Source organism: Bufo gargarizans, chromosome 1 (genome assembly GCF_014858855.1).
Source record: "Bufo gargarizans isolate SCDJY-AF-19 chromosome 1, ASM1485885v1, whole genome shotgun sequence".
In the NCBI taxonomy this organism is placed as follows: Eukaryota; Metazoa; Chordata; class Amphibia; order Anura; family Bufonidae; genus Bufo; species Bufo gargarizans.
The window spans coordinates 351,803,169-351,822,297 of NC_058080.1; the positions used below are offsets into that span (position 1 = coordinate 351,803,169).

The 19,129-nt window shown below is 46.4% G+C and overlaps 1 protein-coding gene across 7 annotated transcripts in view; it reads left to right on the forward strand.

Moving 5' to 3' along the window:
* The window catches only part of PIP5K1C (phosphatidylinositol-4-phosphate 5-kinase type 1 gamma), a 99,311-nt gene that overhangs the window by 49,790 nt on the left and 30,392 nt on the right, over positions 1-19,129 (forward strand). For all 7 annotated transcript variants that reach the window (XM_044268690.1, XM_044268699.1, XM_044268677.1 and 4 more), the window contains 2 exons: positions 12,860-12,961; positions 13,105-13,204. In XM_044268690.1, the coding sequence (XP_044124625.1) occupies positions 12,860-12,961; positions 13,105-13,204 (202 nt within the window). The remainder of the gene's footprint in view (positions 1-12,859; positions 12,962-13,104; positions 13,205-19,129) is intronic.

Genomic DNA, 19,129 nt, shown 5'->3' on the forward strand with positions numbered 1-19,129 from the left:
TCCTACAATGCAATACATTACCAGAAAATTAGAAGCGTGGTAAAACTTTTTGAATTTCATTTGGCGTATTAATATTATAAAAATGATTCTTCTCCCGAAATTGCTATACCTATATAGGGCTGCCCCAATACTACTTTCCAGGAAACACTTTACTACTATAGAGTATTCACTCCCTTTTTATGGAAAAAATCTTCTCCTAGAATACCGAGACGCACCCTTCAGGCATCTTGCCTATAAGGAGGCCTTGCTCTGCTCAATCTATACATGTATCATGTAACTGTGCAGCTAAGCTATGTGGCGTGGTGGGTGCGGGCAGATTCGGGTAATCCGGCGGTAGTGTTGGAAGAAGCGTTGATAAAGCGCTTATGAATTTGGCATATAGGAAAGGGGCTGGTTCTGCGGAATACTATACCCAATCGATGGCTGCGGTAGTGAAGATTTGGGTTAAATGGAGTCAGATGCGTAATTACGGCAAGAATAGCGTTACTTGGTCACCATATTTGCCATTGTGGAAAAATAGAGGATTGCCGGAATTGTTCTCAATAACGGAATTAGAATTTTGACCCCAAAAAGGGGTGCGTTATCTTACCCAACTGTATGATGGGTTTTTTTTTTTTCTTGTTTTTTTCTTTTAGATCCTTTAACAGTCTGAAGCAAGAATTTTATCTGACCCAACATTGGTTTGTACAGATACTTTCAGCTTAGACATGCCTGTTATGCTCCGTTTGGTAGAGATCCACTAAAGCTGGAGTGTGGCCCTGTAGAAGCAGTAGTCATACATGGAGATCCACAGTAGTAAGTGCTAGAGATCAGTTGATTCAAGCTAAGTGGCTTCATAGGATATACTATACCCCTGAGACACTTAAAAATGCGTAAATTACCAGACCCTCAGTGTACGCTGTGTGGATATGAGACGGGCTGCCAAATACACATGATTTTGTCAGTGTCCGGTCATTTATGGCTTCTGGGGAGAGGTTCATGCTTACATTATTGATAAATTGGGTTTTCCCAATGTCTGCACTGCGCTGATGAGTCTGCTGGGGATAGCTAATGAGATTGTTCCCACCAAATTTGGTAGGAAATTATACAGAATACTCTGAATTGGAAACCCCCTAAGAGTCCTACTGTGCAACAATGGATACAATTAGTTAATACTGACCTTGAGTTATATAAGTTAATATATGAGCGCCGAGGGACCCCCAACCGGTTCATGAAGATATGGGATCCTAGGATTGGCGCCCAAACGCTGATACTCTAGGAGGTAGTGGCGTTTATATCCGGCCGATGAAGGGGTGTGTGTGTGTGTGTGTGTGTGTGTGTGTGTATGTATGTATGTATATGCAGTACTCTCTACTATTCCATGACATAATATATTGGGTGCTATTCATACTAATAAGTTACTATTCGCTTCTGTTCTGGGCAAGGGCTGAAGGAAGCTGCTATGATTAATCCCATGAGAATTAATGGATTGGACTTATTTGTAGTTTGGTTGCAAATGGAGTGTTTGTAATGCTCTTTGTTAAACTTTAATAAAAAAAAGATTTAAATAAATAAATCAGACAGGTAAGTATTAACCTTTTCCTACCCTGTTTTTTCATCGTAATGGCCTGGGTTTTTCCTACATATTGACCTCTGCTGGCCCCTCTTCTCCTAGCCCTTCTCCTGCACTGTATGGTTCCAGTGGCTATCACTAGTTCTGGGGCTGCTTCCTCCTCTCTCCCAGCCAGCAGCCACTGCTAAAATCTATGCCCCAGCTCTGTTTCTGGCCTTCCAGCTCTGACGTTCATCCAGCTGGCAGCCAACTCTAGCCCCCGGCTCAATTTATGGCCTACCGGTTCTGCTGCCCTTTAGGTCATTGGCGGCTGCGAAAAATCGAGGTCCTGGTGTCATTGTGGCCTGCCTGTTCGGGCACTCCTCCTGCCAGCGGTCGCCGCTGAAAATTGAGGATCCAGCTTTTATTGCAGCCTGCACTTCCAGCCACTTGTTTTCTACTGGAGTGGGGTGTCTGGGCTTCTGTTGTTCCTCCTCCCTCATCTTAAATTTATTGTGCTGTTTTTCAGGCTCCACCCATGTCCTGCCTGGCGTGCGCACAGTGGCCTGCGCTGCCTTGGGGGGGAACACATACACAGTAACCTGAGTAAGCTACATCTATCCTTTCTTGTAGGATCTAGTTTCCCCCCTTTTTTGCCTTCCTTGGGGCCACAGCAGTTGGGTACTAGGTACGAAGCCAGAGCTGAAGCTTCTAAATGGGCGACAACTTCCGTTCCTCATGCCCCGCCCAGCCGCCGGGCATTTGCGGTCCCGTCCCTGCTGCCCCTCCTCCCCTGCCTATGGCGGAACCAGAGTTGGCAAAGATAGTGTGGGAAATGTCCTGCACTAACAAAGCTATTGTTGAAATGTTGGGGTATTTGTCCTTGCGGCCTCCCTCTGACCATTCAGACTCTGAGGAACTACAGCTAAGTCCCATCGTGGCCGTCCTACTAAACAGGCCAGTACATCCTCCCCCACAGGGCTTCTGTATCTCCCGTTGTCTCTCCCCCTCCTCCTAGGAAGTCTCGCTCAGACATGTTTTCTAAGGAGGGAGCATCTGAGAGTCTCATTGTGAGTGTAGCAGGGACCCTACAGGTTGAGCAGCTAGAACCTTCTTCATCAGAATCGGGTTTTTGCCTTCAGATGTCCCCATTGCTCACCCCAAATTCTTCTTTGACCATGCAGATTTTGATTCCTCTCTTTCCAAGGAGTGGAACTTCCCAGATTGACGTTTTTTTTCCTTGCCAAAACGCATAGACATATTAAAGCCCTTCCAGGAACATTTTGTCAAAAAATGGTTGTTGTTGACCACCTTGCCCATGGCGAATGGTGCTTCTTTTTCGGACCAGAGGGACAAGGAGCTAGAATCCTTCGCTAAATCTTCTTTTGAAGCCGTCTCTTCAGCCTAGCATCCAGTTTTTGTTTCTACTTGGGTGAGCAAGGCCATGGCAGAGAGGGCAAGCAAATTGCGACAGGGTATTGCCTCAGGGGACGCTGTGGAGGATCTTTCCGACATTTGCTCTGCAAATTTTACATGCCAGCTCTTAAATCTGTGAGGCCTCTCTGGACGCAGCCAGGCTTATTATTGTCTGCTTTTCGGCCCTTCTCATGGCTATCTACCAAACTCTCTTCCTCCGTAGCCTTTTTTTTTTTTTTTTTTTTTCAAGCCATCCACTCTCTTCTGTGGCAGAGCGTGATATTTCCCGTTTTCATCCAAAAAACATTTTCACTGATTTTACTGCATTCTCTTTGTGGTACTCAAAAAGAAGGGGAATGGTCCAGCCCATCCTGGACCTCAAAGCTCTCAACCACTTCAGATGAGGCACTTTAGGATGGAGTCCTTGTAGTTGGTCATAACGTCCATGGAGCAGGGAGAATATCTGTCCTTGATGGATTTCAAGAATGCTTACCTTCATGTTCCCATCTGTGCAAGCCACCAAATGTTTCTCTGGGTTGCCATTGGTCCCTTCCATTACCAGTTTGTTGCCCTCCAGTTCGGGTTCACCATGACTTCGAGGGTCTTCACAAAGATTCTGGCCTCGGTCATAGCTCTACTCCGTGCCAGGAGGATTGTGGTGATTCCATACCTGGATTACATTCTCTGCAGCAGCAGACAATCTGCAGATTGTCTTAGATACCTTTGGAACTCTTCTGTTGGATCCTAAACCTTTCCAAGTTATGCCTTCATCTGTCTCAGCAGCTAACGTATCTGGGCATGCTGTTCAACACTTGACCTGCCAAAGTGTTTTACCCCTGGAGCAGCTGTCCACACTTCACCTTCCTTTAGGTCCTTCACTTACTGCGGCCATGTGTCATAGGTTAAGGGGAAAGGGAAAACGCCAAATGCACAACACAACGAATAGACAACAATCTAGGCCTCAAAAGCTAAGGCAGAGGAATAGTAACCTCCTAGTAATCCCTAGGCCTTTCCCTAACTCCTCCCAGTATGAGCAGATCCTGATGGTGAAAATACTCATACACCGGATACCTAAATCCCTGCTAAAACTGACGAGCCCTAGGATAGGTATCAGGGGATGAGACAGCTGGTTCCTTCCAGAATGAAGAAACCTGCGTCTCTCACTGAGGCTTAGAAACAACACACACCAGATAATAAACAGCGAAGGCAACAAGTACTTGGAGATGTATGGAGAAGCAGGAGATCCAAGACAAACCAGCACTAGCAACTCCAAGCAGAAACTATCAACCGCCTGGTCAACAGTGTGAGGCGGATCTAAATAGAGCCTCATCACTGATAACAAGTGGCACCTGAGGAGAGGTGAGATCCTGCCAAACAACAACATACATAAAGGAAAACAGATCTGTCAGCCTCATGTGCAGCAAGTCTATCCGATCTTTTCACCTCTCACAGGAGGAACCGTGACACCATGCCTGCCCCCCTCTTGTCAATTCCTGGGTCTCATGGTCTCTGCCTTCAAAGCAGTCTGCTTTGCACAGTTCCACACTATTAATAATGAAGTGATGGTAGTCATCTGTTCTTTTCCAGAGATGAAGCTTTATCAGGCCCAGATATAGCAAGGTTTATAGCTCTTACGATGAATGAACCTACTAATACTGAGAATGATGTTACCTCAGTTAATTTACCGCTCACCTACATTCAGCCTTCCTTCTTATACCATTTTTACCCATTGACTAACATGTGGAGGACATCTAATTTGGCTAATACAAAATGTCAAACCTAAACATAAGTCTGGTCGTTTAAAAAACTAAACTGATATTCTGATAGGTTGATTTTATCTAATACCGTTGTAGTGGTGGCAGTTGTATAACTTAAAATGCGACGGGAAAATTCTTGTCCGGGCACTTCTGTGTAGACCTAGGTGACATACAATAGTCACCTTTACTGTAAACCGTACATGCAATGGACAGAAAACGTTATTCATTGTTCTTGCAGTCAGAGAGTCTCCGTTGGCCTAGATAACCCTACAGTCTACATTTTAAACAAAAAGATTCCAGTCTCTCCTCTAGACATCAATTAGGAGTTGTAAAGTTCTGATTGTAACCTGATTAAATGTCCTCCAATGTTAGATCAATGTGCCTTGCATAAATTAAGTATAATTCATATAAAAATATATAGTATACTCCTGGACTCTTCAGAGGTCCATTATCACCTGTTGGGACAGGTCTCCAGCCTCACTGAATCAGCTTCTGTGTCTTTTCACTCCAACACGTATCAGGTGGTGGGCCACTTAACTGATGTTGACATTGGGTCTGCTCATTCATTCCCCACCCCTAGCTTGTGGTTATGACAGATGCCAGCCTGCGAGGCTGTGGATGGGTGTTGGGAAGTCTCTCCATGCAGGTCACTTGGTCTCCCGAGGAATGCTCCATTCCAATCAAAAATCCTGGAATTGACAGCTATTCGACCATCTCTGGCTCACTGTACAGACCGTCTGCTGGGGCAGCCGATTCGCATTCTGTCCGACTCCATTTCAGTTGCCTACCTCAACCACCAAGGCGGGCCACCAGAGCCCAGCAGCCATGGCAAGTCAAGAAGGGGGGGAGGATTACACTTGAAGGGAGCCCAAAGTACCTTTTAGGGAATACATGAGGTACCAGGAGGTATACTGGAATGGTTTAACCACCTCCGAGATTTCAGTGGGACTAAAATGAGTGATGAGGAAGAGCTTCCATTTTCGGAAGAATTTAGTAGCTGCACCCTCTTTGTGCCTCTCTGCCTCGATCTGATCATACCTCAACAACGGCTTCAGTGGAGAAATCGCTGCTGATGCATCAGGCAAGGAGCTAGACTACCATTGTTGTAATAAAACTTTCTTGGCAACTAGCAGTATCAAATGGAGGAAGAGAGGGGCATTTTGGGGTGAGTGGATTGAGATGCCAGTAGGCGAATGTAATGAAACAACGTCTGAGATTCTAGGGGGAGGTTGACAGACCAGCGCGTCCTAATATATGCTGTCAAGTCCTTCCATAACTGACACCTGGGGGCATGACCATATGCCGGTTCTTTGCATTTTAGGCAATGGGTAATGCGCTCTGGAAACCTGGAAGAAGCTGGGAAATTAAAACCATATATGGTGTTATGCATTATCTTTGAAGTAGGATTCCCGCCATCTCTCATTGACACCGGAGCAGACCTTTGCCCCCCCCCCCCCCTTTCAGAATTTTCTCTCTAATCTCCGCGCCCATCATTATTTTTTTCCATTTAGAAAAGGGCTTGGATGGTGAGACTTTCATGAAATTGCCAGACCTGGCTCTATAAAGTCCCAAAAGTGATATAATTTGCAGAGTGGTTCCTACTATATCATCAAAGGTGTTCGTGAGTGCTTCTTTGGATAAGTCCTGAACTCTATGCCTGCAGAATCCTAGCACTTGCATGATGTGAAGAAAGTGAGTCTGGCAGTTGGTATCTTTCCTACAGTTGCCGGGGAGACGACCAACATTTCTCCTCCACATGTATCCGATTTTCCGCCCTAACTATCCTTCTTGATCTCCAATTTCCAGAAAACATAACATGCCTCCCTTGGGGAAACTCAGGATGATTCCATAACAGCATCTTTTTTTATATTGAGTAGGGGAGCCCAAAAGCCTTCCTAATCACTTTCCATGCAACCACTGTATCTTTCACTAACACTGAGTTCCGCGGGCCAAGTTGGCATCCAGGCAAGACACCAGGCCCCCAAGGAGTCACTAGGTTGTGTTCCAGATCTCTGTTGGAGAAGTGGTCTGTCCCGTGTAGCCAATCCATGATGTGTCTCATGAGTGTTATTGTATCCTCGTATGTTCGGGAACTTCACTCCCCCCTCGGGCTTCCTCTACCAACCCAGAGTTTCCGCAGCCATTTTCTGCTAGGTAGGTTTCCTGTAGGAGGACTATGTCAGGCCACAGTCGCTTCATATGCCTTAAGGGCTCTTTCACACGAGCGGATGCCGTGCGGTTAATCCGCTGTGTGAAAGAGAGCCAAGCCCCGTTCTGGACAGCAGAGACACTGTCTCTGAGTAATAACCTGAGTAATAATGCTCTGTGTCTCTGCTGTCCAGAACAGGGCTTGGCTCTCTTTCACGCAGCAGATTACCCGCACAGGATCCACGCGCGTGAAAGAGCCCTAAGCGTTGGGAGCGCTTTTGTGGGGAGCGCATCCCTTCAATTTTTGTTAAGTCACATCTCTCTATGGGGAAGGAAGAGGGAGAGAAAGGAAAAACAAAAAAAAAAGTAACTGAATCAGCCTAATCAACCTAATGCAGTTAGTTATCTAAAAAACAGAACCTAAGAACTTAAAAGTCCTAAACCTGTATAGCCCCGCTGTCTTCTCCCTCTAACAAGTGAGGGGTCCCTTTTGGGGCCAGGCAGATCAGCACTGGGAAAACCTGTCCGACAATTCTGAGGTCAATCTTCTGGAGCGCCCCATCAAGCTTCTCACCGAGCGACCCCCCCCTCGTTGGCGTCCGGTGATCTTTCTCTGGAAGCGCAAGGGGGACCTTGCCAAGAAGGGAGTTGTATTTGAGGCCGTCATGGAAGGGACGTTATTCAATGCTTCTGCCGCTGCAGGAGAGTCGAAAGTGAAGACACCTCACTGGGCATAGTAGACCTTCAGCATGGCCGGATATATGACCTGGAAGCGGATGTTTTTATGAAATAGCTTGGTGTAGATGGAGCAAAATGCTTTGCGTCGTTTCACTACTTCTGCCGAAGTTGTCGTCTTTGGAAATTGCTCAGTATGACCCCCTTTGTCATTAAAGTCCAGCAACCAGTATTACTTGGCGGGGTCTCCCACGGTAAGTGGAGGAGGAGGAAGCTGGGTTTGTGTTGCGTTGCACTAAGGGGTCCGGTCCTACGTGTGTGCGCGCTCTACCCAGCAGTTAAAGCCTCCGGCAGTTCCTGCTCACAAAGGTCCAGCAATTCGGAGGGCCTAATGGTTTCTTGTAAGCCCACCATCCTTAGGTTATTGCCCTTGCTGCATAGCTTCTAAAGAGCTCGTTGTTGGGTCTGTATAGTGGCTTCCATATCTGCTGAGGTGGAATTGAGGGATTGCACTTCCTGTTCTAGCTCCCCCAGCGTTCAGGGAAGACTGGTGGTCTCCAAAGTTCTCTGGATGTCTGGGGTAATGCACAGCGCCACTTCTATGGCAAGTCGCTTGTAGTCCAGTGGATCTGAAAACCCCCATCTGAAGGCAAAAGTTCCTGGGAGCTGTCCCCATGGAGCACCAGTGGTGAGCCCGCAGCCATTTTGGTAGGGGGGGGGGGGGGGGGTTCAACTGGAGTGCTGAGATCCAGTGGATTTGTCAGCTCCGTAATCGTAATCCGTAATAAGTACCGGTCCATGTAGCGAGGATGGAACCTCCAGGTGCCATTTCCAGGTTTCTGAAGAGGAAATGCTGTGTAGATGCTCTGAAATGGCGCTCGTGGTGTCGGTGTAGCAGAGGAGCTCTGTTCACTGTGTCCTCACATAGCAGCGACAGAACCGGAAGTCCTCCCAGTGATTCTAGTGGCTCCGGATTGGCTATGTCGCATGCATCGCTGGTAGACCTTCTCATTGACGAACCCTGGTGTCTCCCACTTTGAGAGGATCTGTTATCTCAGGGTCCTCTTTCACTGGAATTTAGTCGCTGCATTTAAAGGCATGGCTGTTGAGGCAGCCATTCTCAGGGCCTGCGTTTTTTTTGGAAGCTGTCATCCAGACGATGATCCATGCCAAGAAGCCTGCTTCCTCTAAGATTTATTACAGGACCTGGAAATCCTTCTTTCATTTGTGTGTGCACAACCAGCTGTCTACCATGTGATATTTGCTTCCCAAACTCTTATCCTTCCCTGCAATCCAGCCTGGAGATGGAGCTGGCACTCAGTTCCCTAAAGGGCTAAGTTTTCCATTTTATTTCAGCGTAACCTGGCCTCTGTGCGTTTCGGACCTTCTTGCTGCTTCGGTACCTCCCTACCGCCAGCCCCTGAGCTTGTGAGAGCTTAGTCTTGTCCTTGATGCCCTCGAGTGATTTCCTTTTGCAGCAGATGTCTATCTTCTTTCTCTCATATAAGGGGGTCTTTTTGGTAGCAGTCTCCATTCGGCGGGTGTCAGAACTTGCAGCCCTTTCCTGTCACTGTCCTTTCCTGGTGCTCCATCAGGGCAAGGTGGTCCTCCATCCTGTTCAGTTTTTTCCTCCGGAGGTGGTGTCTTTGTTCCACCTCTATGAAAAGATTATGTTGCCCCTATCCATTTCACTCCCGAAAAGCTCTCTCTCCAGACTCTGGATCTTGTTTGGGCTATTTGCATTTATCTGTCACAGATGTCATCTTTCTGGAAGGTGGATTCCCTTTTTGTGATCAGAGAGGGCCCAAGGCGAAGACTAGCGGCGTCCAAATTGTCTATTTCATGATGGATTTTTTTTTTTACTATTGTGGAAACTTTTTGTACCAAACGCCAGAAACCACCCTTCCGTGTTAGCTCATTCCGCTTGTGTGGTAGGGGCTTCCTGGGCTGCGCATCATGGAGCTTCGGCCCTTCAGGTATGTAAGGCTGCAACCTGGTCCTCTTTACACACTTTCTCTATGTTTTACGGGGTGCACACCTTTGCATGCTCGGCCATTTCACTTGGGCGCAATGTGCTGCAGACGGTGGTTCTCTGACTGTTTCTTCATCTTTGTCTTCTGGCCCACTCTTGGGACTGCTCTTGAACGTCCCCTGGTCAAGCATGTGTGTCCCCCAATGACACGGATGAGCAAACTAGATTTTTGTACTTGCTGTAAAATCTTTTTCTCTTCTGTTCATTGGGGGACACAGCTCTCACCTGTTCTCTAGTTTTTTTGGTTTGGCCTTCATTGTGGTCTGGTTCGGTTGTGGGTTTTTACATAGTTGGGCTTCGTGTTTTTTTTTTTTTTTTTTTTCTTTCTACTTCTTTTCCACTAACTGTTTTAGCTTTGTTCCTATAAAAAAAAAAAAAAAAAGGGGGGGGGGGGGGGGTATAGCTGGTGGGAGGAGCTCACACTTTTGTGCTTAGTGGCAGCAGCTATGCCCATGGTCAAGCCTATGTCCCCCAATGAACGGAAGAGAAAAAGATTTGACGGTGATTACAAAAATGTAGTTGTTTGTTGTGTTTTTGTTTTGTTTTTTATCTGGAGAAAAAAAAAATGTATATGGGGGGGCATTTCCAGTCTCGGATAACCCCTTTTTAAAAAAATGCCATTTTTATTTTTTTATTGTGTGTATATATAGTTTTATTTTTTTTCTCCATTTTTTTCCCCCCTTTCCCCCAGTGAGCCTTTCAATACATTATATGTACCCTAAAATGGTGCTAATAAAGGGGTTGTCCGAGACTGGAAATGCCCAGGCCCCTCACACTGATTCTACTTGCCTTGTGCCGCTCCTGGTTCACGCATGACACCGCTGCTTCTCCCTGTGCACAGATGAAAACATCCAGTGCTGGGGAGGGATGCAGCCAATGGCTGGCGGTGACTAAGTAGAGCTTCCCTAGTGTCACCCGCCGGCTGTGCAGAAACCCGGAGCGGCACAGGGAGCAGAGCCAGGTAAGTAGAATCAGTGTAAGGTGCCTGGGCACATGGGGTGGGGGTATTTCCAGTCTCTGAAGACCCCTTTAAAAAATTGCAACTAGTCCTGCTAACACAAGATGTCATATTGCTATCGCCACACAAAAATTATATGGCGCTTCAAAGGCAGGAATGAAAAGTGGAAAAAAAAAGCCTAAATAGGCAATGTTCTTAACCACCTCCCGACCGCCTAACGCACCGATGCGTCCGGGAGGTGGTTGATTTACTCCTCCTGGACGCATCGGCGCGTCATCTCGCGATACCCGAGATTTCCTGTGAACGCACGCAGGCGCGCGCGCTCACAGGAACGGAAGGTAAGCGAGTGGATCTCCAGCCTGCCAGCGGCGATCGCTCGCTGGCAGGCTGGAGATGTGATTTTTTTTTTTTTTTTTTTTTTTAACAGGTATATTAGACGCTGTTTTGATAACAGCGTCTAATATACCTGCTACCTGGTCCTCTGGTGGTCCCTTTTGTTTGGATCGACCACCAGAGGACACAGGTAGCTCAGTAAAGTCGCACCAAACACCACACTACACTACACCCCCCCCCCCCGTCACTTATTAACCCCTTATGAACCCATGATCACCCCATATAAACTCCCTGATCACCCCCCTGACATTGATCACCCCCCTGTCAGGTTCCGTTCAGACGTCCGTATGATTTTTACGGATCCACGGATACATGGATCGGATCCGCAAAACACATACGGACGTCTGAATGGAGCCTTACAGGGGGGTGATCACCCATATAGATTCCCTGATCAGCCCCTGTCATTGATCACCCCCCTGTAAGGCTCCATTCAGACGTCCGCATGTGTTTTGCGGATCCGATCCATGGATCCGTAAAAATCATACGGACGTCTGAATAGAGCCTTACAGGGGGGTGATCAATGACGGGGGTGATCAATGACAGGGGGTGATCAGGGAATCTATATGGGTGATCACCCGCCTGTCATTGATCACCCCCCTGTAAGGCTCCATTCAGACGTCCGCATGTGTTTTGCGGATCCGATCCATGGATCCGTAAAAATCATACGGACGTCTGAATGGAGCCTTACCAGGGGGGTGATCAATGACAGGGGGGTGATCAGGGAGTCTATATGGGTGATCACCCCCCTGTCATTGATCACCCCCCCCCCCTGTAAGGCTCCATTCAGACAATTTTTTGGCCCAAGTTAGCGGAAACAACATGACAGGTGCTCAGAAAGTCAGCGCTGCTTCAAAAAGCGGAAATTCACATTTTTGTACCATAGCTTGTAAACGCTATAACTTTTACCCAAACCATTTTTTTTTTTATCAAAGACATGTAGAACAATAAATTTAGCGAAAAATTTATATATGGATGTCGTTTTTTTTTTTTAAAGTTTTACAGCTGAAAGTGAAAAATGTCATTTTTTGCAAAAAAATCTTTAAATTTCGATTAATAACAAAAAAAGTAAAAATGTCAGCAGCAATGAAATACCACCAAATGACAGCTCTATTAGTGAGAAGAAAAGGAGGTAAAATTCATTTGGGTGGTAAGTTGCATGACCGAGCGATAAACGGTGAAAGTAGTGTAGTGCAGAAGTGTAAAAAGTGGCCTGGTCATGAAGGGGGTTTTAGCTAGCGGGGCTGAAGTGGTTAAAGGGGTATTCCGGTTGTTTCCAGTTTCCCCTATCCACAGGATAGGGAATAACTATCAGATCGTTGGGGATCCTACCACTTGGACCCCCACCAGTTATGAGAACGAGGGCCCCGTACCCCCTGCAGCCCCTCTGAAATGAACAGTGAACGGTCACACATGCGTGCAGCCACTCCATTCATTTCTATGGGAATTCCTGAGATAGCTGAGCACTGTATTTGGCTAACTCTAGAATTCCCATGCAAATGAATGGAGCTGCGGCCAGCCGCTTCAATTATTTCAGTAGGGCTGCAGGGGGGTACGGGGCCCTCGTTCTCATGTTCGGTGGATGTCCCAGTGGTAGGACCCCCACAATCTAGTAATCATCCTCTCACCTGTGGATAGGAGAACTTCCAACAACCGGAATACCCCTTCAAGGGGTTAATGTGACTGCAAGGATTTATTCCACCGTTGAAGTCTGTGCAGCACATTCAGTATGCTGCTGCGTCCGGCTGTAGGAATCAATGCTCCAAGAAGTGACCCAACTACAATCCAAAACTATTTGGAGTTTTTTGTTTTTAAATATTTGCCCCTTTTTATAGCTAAAGAGTGAAGCCATCCATTATCGCCACATATCTGCATACTACTGCGAACACTCTGAATAAATCCCTTCAATAAAACTATGGTGGAGCTGTTTTACACCTTTTGTTTCTGTCTAGGACTTATGAGGAGACACGAGCAGAAGACATTCAGCAGGTTTCAGTTGAGGTGGAGCCCAGACCATCTGATACTGTGATTCTACCAGAGGAGGAAAAGCATGGGTAAGAAAAAATGTACCCAATTGAAGAACAAAAAAAATATTGGTTTTCTAGAGGGGTGGTTCCTAATAAAGGAGGGAAAGTATACGTAGGATATAAGGAATTTTTCCCTGCAATCAATTTATTGCAGCTATTTGTCTTTACAGCGAGGCCTCAGGCTGTACTGGGAGAACATGTCCAGTTGGAGAAACAGGCAGTCAGCGATCTGAGGAAGATGAGGAAGTGCCCGTGACGGACATATATTTTGTAAGTTCTTTACAGGCATCTTAAAGACTATTTTTAGATGAAATAATGAGGCCTTATGTCTAGACTGGTTCTAGACACTTTCAGTATATTAATGTAAAGCTTGTTAGAAGAACTAATGCATTAATGAAGGTTTGAAATTATACTTTTTATGAACATGCAAACGTCTTATTTGGGTTTGGCATACATCATTTGCTCAGATCAACCTGGAACTTTGCTTGAAAACTACTGACAATAGATTTAAAGAGGAGCTTTCACTAGTCTAAAAACTAACTATATTAGTGGGCAGAGCGGCGCCCAGGGGTCCCCCTGCACTTACTAGTATGTCTGGGCGCCGCTCCGTTCGCCCGGTATAGGCTCCGGTGTCTGCAGCTCCCTCTGTTGTACTGGGCGGAGTTTTTGTATTAGGTGCGTCCCTTGCTGCAGCGCTGGCCAATCGCAGCGCACAGCTCATAGCCTGGGATATACATCAAGTACATAAAGGATAAAATGAAGCACTGCACATGTGATTACGTTCCCATGACATTATAAAGGAGCAAATACAATAAAAAGCTAAAGGATGCAACTCAAATAAGGGTGGGTTCACACTAGCGTTATGGAGTCAGTTATGGCTTTCCGTTATAACAGAACATAACGGAATCCATAGGATGGAATGCAAAACGGAAGCCTTTAAGAGGCATTCCGTTTTTCTCTGTCCCAATAGAATTCTATGGGAAAACATAACTGATCCGTCTGCGTCCCAAAGTCCTTTGTTTTCAGTCTTGCATAACGGGAACCAGACTGATCCGTTTGGTTCCCATAGACTTCTATTAGGACGGAGAGCAAACGGAATGCCCTTTCAGTCATAATGCAAGTCTGTGGGCAGCAAAACGGATCCTTTCTTCCGTCTTATGGATTGTTATTTTCCGTTATAATGGAAAGCCATAACGGGCTCCATAACGCTAGTGTGAACCAACCCTAAGCAGTATAGTATAATATGTAATGTTATAATAATAACATACAGTTAGCTCCACTCTTCACAAAAATAAATGGCAAAATGCTCATTGGGGTGAAGTGTCAACTGCGGTCTGCATGTTATACTGTCTAAATACATACAACCCCAATTTTAAAATTGTTGGGGCGCTGTGTAAACATCAGTACATGTAAATAAGAACAGAATGCAATGTTTTCTATATTTCATAGGCCCATATTTATTTTATTCCCGGTAGATCATAAAACACTTATCAGATGTTACTATTTTACTATTTCATGAAAAAAAATGTAACTCCTTTTAAAACTTAATGGCAGCAATTCAGCTCAAAGAAGTTGGGACAGGGCCATGTCTACTATTGTGTAGCATGCCCTCTTCTTTTTACAACAGTGTGTAAATGTATGGGAAGTGAGGCGACAAATTGCTGGATGTTGTCCCATTTTTGTCTAATGGAGGATTAGAGCTGCTCAACAGTCCTGAGTGGTCTTTGCTGGATTTTTCCTTTTTCATGATGTTCCAAATGTCTGTTGGTGAAAGGTTTGGACTGCAGGTAGCCAGTTCAGCATCCGAACTTATCTGAGAAGCCAAGCTGTTGTGACGTATGCAGTATGTGGTTTAGCATTGCTTTGCTTGAATGAGACATTGTCTAAATATTAGTTCTAAAAACTTCTATACACTGTTCAGCATTGATAGTGCCCTTCTAGATGTGTAAGCTGTCCACACCATTGGCACTATACAACCCCATACCATCAGAGATGCCCGCTTTTGAGCTGTGCACTGGTAACAAGCTGGATGGTCCTTCTTTTTAGTCTGCAGAACAAGTTGTCTGTGGTTTCCAAAAATAATTTTAAATTCTGATTCATCTGGCCACAGAACAGTTCTCCATTTTATGCTAGTTTCACACTGGCGTTTTGAATTCCGTTTGTGAGATCCGTTTCAGGGATCTCACAAACGATTCAAAACGGATCAGTTCAGCCCCAATGCATTCTGAATGGATAAGAATCCGTTCAGAATGCATCAGTTTGGCTCCGTTCCGCTCTGGATGCGCACACCAAAACGCTGCTTGCAATGCAGAGTCAAACAGAGCCGTCCTGACTTACAAAGTAAGTCAATGGGAGCGGATCCGTTTTCACTGACACAATATGGTGCAATTGAAAACAGATCCGTCCCCCATTGACTTTCAATGTAAGTCAGGATGGATCTGTTTTGACTAAATTCTTCATAATGCAAACGGATCCGTTCTGAACCGATACAATCGTTTGCATTATAGGTGCGTCTCGCAACGAGAGTGTGAAAGTGGCCTAAAATGAGCTTTGGCCTATAGAAGATGGCAGTGTTTCTGGATTCTGTTCACTTATGGCTTCTTCTTGGTTTGATAAAGTTTTAACTTCCATTTGTGGATTGCACAGCAAACTTTGTTCACAGATGATAATTTCTTGATGTGTTCCTGAGCCCATGCAGTGATATCTAGTCAACAAAGCACCCGGATAAAATATCCAGCACCAGGATAAAGGCAACTCCTTTTATTGAAAACTCAGATTAAAAAATTACTGTACAGAACTGCAAGGTGCTACCAATGCATTTCGATCAGTTGATTTTACTCATGGATTTGCAAAAAATAATTAAATATATATGTTACGGGGGGCGTGGCCAACTGCCGACATGACCGCACGCACTTGAGAGCGGCTCCGGTCCCTGGAATATATCCTGACTAATCCTGCCAAGCTGCATTCCTCAAACTCAGAGTGGCAAGTGCAGAGGAGAAGGGGGAAACCCAGACACCACGACATGGGTCCCAGCAAAGCGCAGTCCGCGGCCGACAAACTTAAAGAATATGCCCGCCAGGAAAACCAACATGGCGCCGCGGCTCCCGCTACTCCACGTGCAGCGGTGACGCGTGGGCAGGCCGCACAGCAGATAGAGGCCGAAGATGCTGGGGAACCGGAGATAACGCTAAAAGCGGTCTCTGAGCAGCTCCTCACAGCGATATCCTCCTGCCAATCCTCCCTTACCTGCAAGATAGAGGAGGTTCGGGTCAACCTGGGTCTGCTGAGACAGGACGTGCAACAGTTGAGGGAAAGAGTTAAGCACACTGAGGACCGGGTGTCGGAGCTGGAGGACTACACCAGACCGCTGGATTCAAGGCTGACGGAGGTGGAAAGAGCTGTGGGATTATGGCGGCAGAAGTGCGACGACCTGGAGAATCGGGCCCGACACAACAACGTGAGAATACTGGGGATGCCAGAGAGAGCGGAGGGGAGAGATCCTGCCAGCTTTCTGGAATTGTGGTTCAAGGCCCAGTTTCCTGCAGCCACGTTTTCTGCGGCCTATGCTGTGGAAAGGGTGCACAGAGTCCCGGCCAGACCACCGCCTCCAGGCGCACCACCGAGGCCCCTGCTAGCCCGCTTATTAAACTGGAAGGATCAGGATTTAATTCTCAGCCAAGCAAAGAGCAAGGGTGCATTGACGCACGAAAACGCCAATGTGTCGCTTTTCCCAGACTTTTCTGCGGATCTGCAGAAGAAGAGGGCCACCTTCGTTTTAGTCAAAAGGCGCCTCAGGGAATTGAATTTGCAGTACTCGATGGCTTATCCGGCGCGACTACGTGTGGTGGATTGTGACCGGCCTATTTTTTTCACTGATCCGAAGGAAGCTGAGGAATGGGTCGCCAGACGCCCAAGGCCGCACTGACCTGAAACACCGGGACTGAGTTGCAAGTATTGTTGGCCCCTTGAAAGGCACGATATGGATGCCTTGTCACTGAGTTAATTATCCTTATTATACGGTGCTATATTTAGCCTTATTTGCATGCAATGTGTTGCTCGCTTGGATACCAGATCATTGTGTTCATAGATATAGTTCTGGTGCTGATATTGATCTATAGGTGGGCTGGATAGACATATATGCACCTACTGAGGCTTAGTTACACCTGCAGCTGCAATATTTACATGGACCGGGGAATGATCGGCTACCTGTGCGGGCATAACATCTTCTTCCCGCACTGGTCCCCGAATATATTGTCACGTTGTTAACACTATAATGCATACACTGGATGTTTGTTCAGAGGTATTAAGAGTTTACCTGTTATGTTATGTGTTTATTAAGTTATTGAATGCATGGTCACATCATTTGCTCAATAGGAGTGTGATTGGGAGGCGAACTATTAAACTGAGTGAGGTTTCATCTCGCTTGCCAGAAGGCATCCTGCACTACTGGAGGGATAACCCTTTGCTTGAATTATGGGATCTCTAGTGGTGATGTCCTGGAACGTGAGAGGCTTGGGAGATCCGAACAAAAGGATTGCGGTATTTTCGCATGTGCGACGCTATTGCCCTCACGTCCTGGGACTTCAAGAGACTCATCTGACGGCTGACACTGGACACAGAATTGTTAAACAATGGGTGCAGTGGTCACTTCAGTCATACGGTACATCAAATTCTAGAGGTACGGCCCTATTAGTGCGCAAGGGACTCCTGTGGGAACTGCAGCAGTCAGTTGCTGACCCAGAGGGACAATACTTACTAGTGTATGGCTTTATTGATCACATCCCATATGTTATTATTAACATATATAACCCCCCCCCCCCCGGCTGGTCTTTAACTTCTTCATGTTGCTCTGGGGTTCGCGGCGCAATATCCCTCGGCCCGGCTGATTTGCATGGGAGACTTTAACATGGTCATGCAGGAGAAGTTAGACAGATTTCGACCACCTGAAGGGAGGGGGACTGGGGTCCACTCGACAACCACTCTGTTTAGAATTGCTGCAGAAATGGGATGGGTGGATATGTGGAGACTTAGGAACCCGCAGCTGAGAGAATACTCCTGTTTTACTCCCGCTAGGGGGGCACTTTCGAGAATCGACTATGTCCTGGGAAACGCTGCTATTTATACGGATCTGGTAGCAATTACTTATGAGTCGCAGGGCCCCTCAGATCATGCTGCGGTTGTGGCACGTTTTGATATTCCCGGGGTTGCGTCTAGAGGGGGGAAGATGAGAATCCATCCCTTTTGGCTTTCCCCATTTACACAAAATGATAGGATTCCCGATCAGTTGAGAGTTTTCTTAGAAGTGCAGGGAGAGGAAACGGAAGGTTTATTATTGTGGGATACCCTGAAGGCCTACCTGAGGGGATGTTTGAGGTCCTCAATATCTTATGTAAAAAGGGACACGTCTCGCCAGGAACTGGAATTGCACACTAAATGTAGGGAGGCTGAGGCATCTTTTTGTTCTGTCCCCACAGAAGAGAATAGGATAGAGTGGATGACTAGAGGTATGGCGTACATGATGTATCTTAAGGAGAAAAGTGATCGGAAAATGTTCTTCATGAAGCAGCAGTCATTTGAATCGGGTGATAGGGCGGGTAAGCTTTTAGCTCAGATTGCTAGAACCAACCAGTCCCCCCCCCCCCCCCCCCAATTGGTGGAATCCCGTGAAGGAATACTTGATGGATTCCAACGGTTCTACCAATCTTTGTACAGTTCAGCAGCTCACTACACGGAGAGGGAACTGAATGATTATATTTCAGAGGTGGAACACCCTAGGCTAAGCGCAGCGGAGGTGGCCCTCCTGGATAAGGGCATAACCCTGGAAGAAATCCAGTTAGCCATTCATGATATACCAACTGGGAAGGCACCGGGCCCGGATGGGATCCCGATTGAAGTTTACTCCAGGTATAGTGAAATTCTTAGTCCCCAACTTCTTAAGCTGTACTCAGCATCATTCCAGCGCAATCAGCTACCTGAGACCTTATATGATGCTACTATTGTGGTCTTATTAAAGCCGGATAAGGATCCTACTGCGTGTGGCTCTTACAGGCCGATTTCATTGCTTAATTTAGACTACAAAATTCTGACTAGGCTGTTGGCTTCCCGTTTAAATAAAGTAATTACGTCTATAATACATCAGGATCAGGCAGGGTTCATGCCGGGGAGGACCACCTCTGATAATATTAGGAGAGC